The sequence below is a fragment of the Pocillopora damicornis genome, chromosome 2 (assembly GCF_964200805.1).
Source record: "Pocillopora damicornis chromosome 2, jaPocDami1.2, whole genome shotgun sequence".
NCBI lineage: Eukaryota > Metazoa > Cnidaria > Anthozoa > Scleractinia > Pocilloporidae > Pocillopora > Pocillopora damicornis.
Window position 1 is genome coordinate 35781414 of NC_142671.1, and position 8543 is coordinate 35789956.

The following is an 8543-nucleotide window of genomic DNA, read 5'->3' on the forward strand; positions in this document are numbered from 1 at the left end:
GCGTTCCCTGATTTATAAAAGTTATATCCCTTTACGATTGGTTTTTCCACTAATGGTTGTTTTTTCAACTCCACATTGTCAATCAAAAATTTCCAAATTTGAGGATAGCCGACATGCAGCTTCGAATTGATGCCTAAAACAAAGCCCTTGGTTGGAAAATCAACAAGAGTTGCTGTCTCTTGGTCCTCTTGTAAACCACGTCCTCTGCGCTTATTTTCAAGATTTATGCCACCATCAGGATCGATGAGGTTTTTCGAATCTAAACCAGAGCGTATGTAATCATTTACCCTGAAAAAGAAAGAGAATTTCTCACTCAAATTCACTAGATTTTTGCTTGGTTGTTCGATAATAAAACTGACCTTTTGATCAATTCGTTCCTTTTACCCGATACTTTAGCTCCTCTGCAGCTCAGCCAACGCTTCAATATTGCTACAGTGCAATTTTCAGGGGGTTTGGGAAGCTCTGCGCCGGGAATGTCTTGTTCTGTTCCAAAATTGCAGCATGCAAGGCATCCACACTTGAACTAATTAACTCCTGGGTAGGCTTTGGGTTTAAATATGCTCTAAAAAGGGAAAAAATCAATAAAGACAATTTATTTTTGGTCAGATAGAGATAGATATCTGTACAGTTGAAAAATGTACTTGAATTTTATATACAAAAATGCCAAAGATTAACCATCAAACAGGGAAATTGAATCACTAAATATTGCCTATGACAATAAGACAACAATCGGTTTATTTAAAAAATTAGAATTTTCAAAATATTTGCTTTCACGGGTTTTAAGATTGTAACATCGGAACTTGTGACTAAATTATTTGATCAAATCGTAGAATCTCAGAAATGCTACTGTCAAGTTCCATATTAATGCCCAATGAGAGAACTTATCTTAATCAAAACACCGTTCTCACTTCAGTGCCAACGAATTAAGGTTTTCTTCTGGTTCCCAAGTGTTGGAGAGGGAGCCGTAGCCCTTCCACTTCACAAGATATTCAACCTAAGGCGTAATTGAGATATATTTTAGCCTGATTATTGACTGACTCCATTTGAGTACATCAGATCGGACAAACAAAACGAAGCAACTTACCTTGCCTTTGCGGTTTCTCTTTGAAATCACACGTTCCACCTCATAATATGGTCCCTTGGCTGATGATTTCAGCCTCTTTTGATCATTAAAAAAATCGGCAGTGCTCAAATTATTCAATTCGCGGTAAAAGGAACACGTCTTCTTAGCCGCCATTTTTAGATCGAGGCAACCTTAGCAGCTATTCAACATTCGCATAAAATGAGCCTACGGTCGGAACCGCTGGCTGTCCTTGATTTCTGGCCATGCCCTCAGGGCAGGGCGACTGTGTAGCGAAATCATCCATGGTATGGTCAACGGGAGAGGCAGGGGCTGGACTGTAAGACTGAGGGTGTGTGGAAGCTGCGATGGCCTCATGGATGGCAGGCAAAGAGGGGGGAGGGTGAGTCGTAGTAGGACCATCTTCGTCGTCAGAATCAGAGTAGTGTTTGCGTAGGGTCGGAGAGGCACGGAAGGGATCACCCAAGTCAGATGGGACCTTGAAGCACTCAGATAGCTTGACATGGTACGATGAACTTCGCAACTGGGATCCAATGAACTTTTTGATGTTGCAGAATGGAGGATCAATGGCTACAACGAGATAGCGGTCACGAGCACGAGACTTGTTGAGGTCAGAATGAAGGTACACAAGATCACCAATATCGATCAGGGAGGTAGGACGCCTTGACTGACCAGGAGCTTTGGAACGTTCACTGAGGGGATGGTTGGAGAGACGCTGCTCATGCTGGAGGGAAATTATGTGGTCATCTGCGAGGGGTAACTGTTTGTTTGAGAACTGATCCCGCTGGGTCCACATTTCTCGAGAGGAAAGCCCTCTTGAACGGATATGTGAGTTTAAGGCTGAAGTGGCTACGGCAAGGGTGAGGGGAGAGACAGAACTACCGAGAGGCTCCTGACGTAACAGCTCATTCTCCAATTCTTGGACTGCTCTCTCTGCAACGGGGTTCTTGTTGGGATTTTTGGCATGGCCAAGCTCAATTGTGATTCTGTGTTTCTGTAAGAGTGAATCATTGACAAGGGCCTTGAATCCGGGAGCAGGGTCGGTGCGGATCACAGCAGGTGGACCATCCATGGGGCGCATTTCCACGCAAAGCTTTATAATGGCATCACGCAAAGTTTGGTGGCGTTCGTTCTCAAGAAAGAGACTGGACGTGTAAGAGGTCACTGTTTCACGGAGTACAAAGATAAGTTGGCGAGAACGTTTTATGACATCTGCCGCAAAGGACTGCCCAATAGTTTCAGGTGGAGGCGAAGTGGACTGGTCAGTTCGTGCTGTTGGTGATCTCTGAATTGCTGCACAGGAGTGGCATCCATCGGAAACACGGGAGACTGCCTTGTCCAGGTCGAGGGCACACAGATAACGCTTGGCAACCATTTTTAACTGGTGACAAGAAGGGTGGCTGAGCTGAATGTGAAGGGCTGTCAAGAGGCCATCCAAGGCCTGGCGAGGGACAATAATACACTCTCTGGTCGGTGACAAGGGATCATGACGTTGGACAACGAGTAGGCCATCACTTGCGATTGAGGCGACCTGCAAATAGCGTTTGACGTCCTTGATGTTTGTGAGCTTCTTGGAAGGCCTTGTGCCTTGGACAAGGTGTGCGTGCGTGCGGCGTAGGTCTGGGCATTCAGACTGTATGGCCAACCAGGCCGGACGGCTGGTGAAAGGGAGGCGGGCATTGCCTTGGAGGATGTCCTGGACAGTCGCGGCTCGGACAACAGAATCTCTGGTTGAGGCGATAAACAGGCAAATCTGACAGGTTTCATTCTCACAAGGGGCAGCATTTCGACTCGCGAAGTCTGACTGGAGGATAGAGGCGCCGGAGACGTGTCGCACTGAGGCCTGGTAGCGGCTGACAAGTGACAGGAAAGTAGATACGCGAGGACTTGTGGAGAACTCGCCGCGGCATAGCTTCTCATAAGCCTGGACGCATGGCTTACTGTCCGTTAAGATACAGGCTTTATTGGATGACTGGATGAGGTATGGACTGAAGTGCTTTGTAGCCGCAGCGATGGAGAGGGCTTCTACTTCGCATGGAAGCCACGTCGTCTGAGTGCCCCGCAGCTTAGCGCTGAAAAAACCGGCGATGTGTAGCTTGTTGTTGCGCGTCACATAGAGGGTGGCGCCTATTCCTGGGTCCTTGACTGCGCCATCGGTGACGACCCATAGTTGGTCCTCAGGTCTAGGTAAGGTGATAGAGAGGGCTGAGGATAGGGCCTTTTGAGCGTTATGGAATGCAGCCCTGAGACTGTCAGACCAGGTGATGGATTCTTGTGAAGTACGTCCAGCCGTGACGGCATCCAGCGGGGTTAGATAACTAGAGCACCGTGGGATAACACGAGACAGGACTTTGTACGCACCAATGAACGATCTCAAACGACCAACGGTGTTTGGCACAGGGTACGTGGCGAGGGTGTTGAGGCGGTGGGCACTGGCAGACAGGGTACCGGCAGACCAAATCCAACCAAGGATAGTGGTTGACTTGGGGTTGATTATGGTCTTGTGGGCTGACAAACGCAGGTTGCATTTGTGAAGAGCTTGCAGGACCCTCTTCCAGTTGTGGAGTAACTCTTGAGGGGTGTTGCCCCCGCAGTATAAATCATCGGCGATCTTGGCCACGGCTCCATCTTGAAGTAAGGGGCCTAGAACACGGCACATAACCTCCTCTAGAGCAGTCTCTGAGCCAGGGATTCCCATAGCGGAGCGGGCATACACCCGTACGCCTTTAAAGGGGGTGGCGACACCGCAGTACTTCATGGACTCTTTGGCTAAAGGGATCTGGTAGAAAGCACTTGTAAGGTCAGTGATAATTACGTGACCATTGGGCGATGAGCCGTAATGTGGAGTCAACATCGGGTAGCAGGGATGGTTGTGGTTTGCTGTATCTGCCCACATCAGAAAAGGCGGTGACGAGACGGGAACCACCATTAGGCTTCTTTACAAGGAAAGATGGATTGAGGTATTCAATACGCTTAATTCCAAAATGGCGGCCACCACGGATGGTCTGGGCCGAGTTGACACGAAAGCGAGGCATCGAGGGCCAACGCTGAAGACAACAGAAGATGGCGTCTCTTGCAAACACTCTTGTGTACGGTCCTCCGTTTTTAACTGAAGACGATATTCCGGGAAGTTCATTAAACGGAAGAGATCGGAATCGTTTAAAAAATTCTGAGCTGAAGTTTTGGTTGAAATGTCGCGGGGATAGCTGTAAAGGATTATCGACCAAAGCGCAACTTTGCAAGCGGTAAGATATGTGTTTATGTTGACTTCAAATCATTGCTGTGGTTGCTATGGCCTTGAATCTTACTGGATTCATTCCTTTACAGAGTCAACGACTACCTCCAAGCAAATGTTGCTCATCTCCTTGTGGATCCGGATGAAAACTTTATCTACACAAGGTGTAAACAGAATCGTAACAGAGTCTGTACTGAGGACCAAAGAGCCGAATCCGCCGATTCCGACTGGTCGACTCCGCCGGACCCGGACAACACAAAGAACATCGCTTTTCCTGCGAACGGATGGGGTACATCCCTTGCCAAAGGCCCGATGTTTACTCGTGCAGAATTAGAGAAACATATAAGTGATTCTGGAAAAAAGCATCGACATGGTGAGCATCATTCGCTGCCCACAGGATTACAAAAAGCCAAGCAGTTTCTGGCTGATGAGTATTTGCATGAAATACAAACGCACTCTGATCAGAGGTATTTTTACTTCCGTGCTAAGTGTTTTCATAGTTTCAAGGTCAATGAAGCACCGCACAACTTAAAACTAGCACTCTGTATGGTGACAGGAAATGTGGAGTATGCCTACTGTGGGCCAAGTTGTGCTGCAGGTAAATCTGGTTTTTGCAATCACATTCTGGCTTTAATGATAAAAGTTTGCAAATACACTATTTATAATTGCAAAGATGTGCGAGATTTGAAGGATGAGGAGGATGAAAATCCAACCAGTGCATGCACATCAGCTTTGCAAAATTGGCACAAATCAAGACTAGAAGGTATCCGCTCCCAGCCTGTCATGGATGTGGTTGTTTCAAATCCTGCAAATAATGCTGAACGTGTCAAAAAAACAGGAGTAACTTGTCTTCTGACAGAAGCAAGAAAGGGAGAAAGTGATCAGAAGAGGAAGCTTGAACAATTACTACATTCTCTTGAGCAGCATAGCTCAACGCTTGGCAGAACTCAAGTGGTTGATCCCTCGAGTATTGATACATCACCTGTTGTTGACACTCGTTTTGGGCAATGCCCAGTTGGGTCATTTGGATCGTATCAGCTTTCCTTTACTGAATCGAACTTCACATTTGTAACCTTGTTTGATGGATTTGACTGTACAGAACACTGCACAGCAAATGAATTCCCGGCCTACCCTTCGTTCCCATTGGATGATTTCTGCGGATCATTTCAGACCCCTGACAACCTCACTGTTAAAGAAATGGAACTGCTGAAGAGCTTGACTGTTGGTGTTATAGAGGCAAACAAAATGGAAGAGAAAACCAGAGAGCAAGCAAGTTGTGAGGAATGGATGCGAGAAAGAAAATTGAGATTCACTGCCTCTAATTTTGGAAAAATTTCTCGAAGACAGAGGAACCACACCAAATTTGTGGAAGATCTTTTAGCACAGAAGACATTTTCTTCAGCTGCTGTAGAACATGGCAAAAAGTATGAGCCGGTGGCACTGAAAGAATATGAGAAACATATGAGGAAAATGGGAAAACCTGTAAAAGTGTTAAAGAGTGGACTGTTTGTTTCTCCGAAGGTTCCAATTTTAGGATGTTCCCCAGATGCCAAAATCATTGACTTGAGCTGCAAAGACAGGTTTGGGCTTGGTGAGGTAAAATGCCCATCGTCGAAGTTCCATGTGACTCCCCTCGAGGCTTGTGATGACCCTGGCTTCTTTATGGAAAACAAAAATGGGAAGCCATCTTTAAAAAGAAGCCATGTTTACTACGATCAGGTGCAAGGACTTATGGGCCTATCAGGGGTACCATGGTGTGACTTTATTGTATACACTAGTAAAGGACTAAGTGTGGAGAGGATCAAGTTTGATCAGGACCACTGGAACAACTTATGTGGAAAACTATGTGACTATTATTTCAAGCACTTTCTTCCAGTTGCTGCTCTGTAAAACATAGCCAAAAAATACAAAGCAGTATGTTACAAATTTTATTGTCTAATGAATACTCATGATCTATTCATATGAAGTTAGTCGTGATCATAAATGTGTAAAGAAATCAAGACTACATTTGACTCAGATAATTGACGAACCCTCTCTAACTTACCGCTAACTCGAAGTAATTTACATTTTCCTTCAGGTCATTTTCTATATGATTTTTACCCTCGATAACTCAAATCATTGCTATTTCCCTGAGGGTTCAAGTAATCGGGAGCCAACTGTAGTTTTTTTCTTTTTCTTTTTTTTTTATAGAAACCAAATACCCTGACAAAGACAACTGGTCTTTTATCATAATTTATTGTAATAATAAAAAATACTGGCAAATATTTCAGTGTCAGTTGAGACTATTGAATAGAAAAATATTTGCAAAATTACTATATATTGGATTGCAATTTTGTAATCATAGCGCAAGTCTCTACGGTGTCTACATCACGTGGCAATGCACATTTTCAACAAACATCGTGCTGTTAATTAGCCCAAAAAGTTATTTTACAACTTCTTGAAAATTTTACATACAAAATAAAAACTAAAAGGATAAGAATTGAATTAAAAAAATCATTTGCCAAGAGATTTCAACACCAGGGCCTTTTTCAGTTTTCCCTCAAACATGAATATTTTGCTATCAAAACAAGTTATGCACTTATGATACTGTTCTGAAAATTGCATAGCATGGCACATACCGCCCACATTTGGTTTACAACCCCAAACAGGGTGAACGGTACTATACTATCCCATATATGAAAATTTTTAATTTTATTTATTGCCCTTTCAACATGAATCCGAACAGAAGCGATTGACTGTGTCTCAACAACTTCTGCTGCACTCATTTGACCCTTGCTTCCCAAAAAAGGTGGAATATTTAGGGACACTCCAAGGGGTAGAAGGTCCTGAATAGTAAAGCCTTTATCGGCCATGACAGAATCTCCCCTATTAAAAGGCAGATTCAGAAATCCTGATCTTGTAACAATTTCCCTGTCAGAAATATGACCAGTGTATAGCTGGCTGATGAAGGTTATAGCACCTCCTGGTGAGATGCCAATCAAACCTTTAAGAGTTGTGTGGTTTTTGTAAGAACTAAAAAGTTCACTGTTAAGGCGTAGACTCTTGGGCATCTGGCATCGTACCTCAGTACAGTCAATAACGACCCTAGTTGAGGGGTATTTGTCTTTAAAGTTAGCAGGCATGCACAAATCCACTTTTGCTCTTGATGGCCACACTGGAATTACACTGAATTTTAAGAACATAAAATTTATCCATGAAATTATTATTCTGCTTACTGTTGTCTGTGAGACTCCATACAAGTGGCTTAAATGCTCCTCCTTAAACCCCTGCCTTAGTCTGCAAAGGGTCAAAAAGAATTCTTCCTTTGGGCTCAATTGGCGTGGCCTACCCTGCTTGGGAATATCTTCCTCATCCCTCTGACAGGGTGGGGAGGGGACATCACATGGTGAATCCGAGTGCCAGTAATTTATATTTTCCCCTTTCTTACCAGGATCTAAAAACGCGAAAACACTTTCTAAGACATTTTTGTTTGGGAACCCCGTATAAAAAGCGACATCCTTCTCCGAGGGCAAAAATTTCTCAATGCAGAACACTCTTGACTGCAAGGAACCGTTCCGGCGTTTAAGTTCCTCTACTTCCGACTGGAAATTGTTATTTGAAATAGTGATTTTACGGATTTCCCCGACAAGCCGTTCATTTTCAAGTTTAAGTTCGCAAATAAGAGCTTCCAGATCCTGAGCTGGTTCTTCTACTGTGGTGCTTGCCGAATCTGCTAGTGTTGACGGGGAGGAAGCGCGAGATTCTTGAAATGTCACTAGATCGCACGTGGAACAGTTGTCGACTCGTGCTGGCGCAATTGTCGTCTCCTGTGATTTTGTCGCGGTTTTTTTCAAAATCAGAGTTCTTTTCCTCGGTGATTTTCGCTTGATCGGCGAACCCTGCTTCCAAGGAAACAAAGATGGGACTGCCATGGATTTCAAACTCTTTTTACGACCTGTGAGTGACGGTAGATAATCTGACGATTTGAAATGTCGCGAGCAAACTCTCGTGTGTTCTGTCACCTTGAAATCTTTACCCTCATCTCTTCGAATGGCAACGATCCATTTCATAAATAAATCTCTATTTTCAGGAAACTTGTGGTAAGAGATCTTAATACCATCTTCTTCGTAAACTTTCTTAGTGCAGCCAGGGACACAGCAATTTTGCGGCATGATGCGCTTTTTCTTTGCCATTAATTTACATACGTAAACACGAGACTTGGCCCTCGATGCCTCGTTTTCATGCTAT

General features: G+C 44.3%; 2 protein-coding genes and 2 pseudogenes across 3 annotated transcripts in view; 1 reads left to right on the forward strand and 3 right to left on the reverse strand.

Annotated features, from left to right (window-relative positions):
* Positions 1-8543, reverse strand: part of LOC149051070 (uncharacterized) — a 63236-nt pseudogene that overhangs the window by 8344 nt on the left and 46349 nt on the right. The window lies entirely within an intron of this gene.
* Positions 4-1329, reverse strand: LOC149051072 (chromobox protein homolog 3-like). Its single transcript, XM_089197496.1, has 4 exons — positions 1085-1329; positions 909-994; positions 360-562; positions 4-288 (listed from the first exon to the last, which is right to left on the reverse strand). Exons 1-3 carry the CDS (start codon positions 1235-1237, stop codon positions 430-432), a joined length of 372 nt encoding a protein of 123 aa, XP_089053622.1. The 5' UTR covers positions 1238-1329; the 3' UTR covers positions 4-288; positions 360-429.
* LOC149051073 (uncharacterized) overlaps positions 1263-8543 on the reverse strand; it is a 9148-nt pseudogene continuing 1867 nt past the window's right edge.
* Positions 4513-6245, forward strand: LOC149051074 (uncharacterized). The gene has a single exon (XM_089197486.1). It carries the CDS (start codon positions 4629-4631, stop codon positions 6204-6206), a length of 1578 nt encoding a protein of 525 aa, XP_089053612.1. The 5' UTR covers positions 4513-4628; the 3' UTR covers positions 6207-6245.

Coding starts and splice junctions, on each gene's coding strand:
- LOC149051072 (XM_089197496.1), bottom strand. CDS start 1,237: ATGGCGGCTAAGAAGACGTGTTCCTTTTACCGCGAATTGAATAATTTG. Junction 995..1,084: donor AGAGAAACCGCAAAGGCAAG/GTAAGTTGCTTC, acceptor ATTACGCCTTAG/GTTGAATATCTTGTGAAGTG. Junction 563..908: donor CTTAATTCGTTGGCACTGAA/GTGAGAACGGTG, acceptor TTCCCTTTTTAG/AGCATATTTAAACCCAAAGC.
- LOC149051074 (XM_089197486.1), top strand. CDS start 4,629: ATGTTTACTCGTGCAGAATTAGAGAAACATATAAGTGATTCTGGAAAA.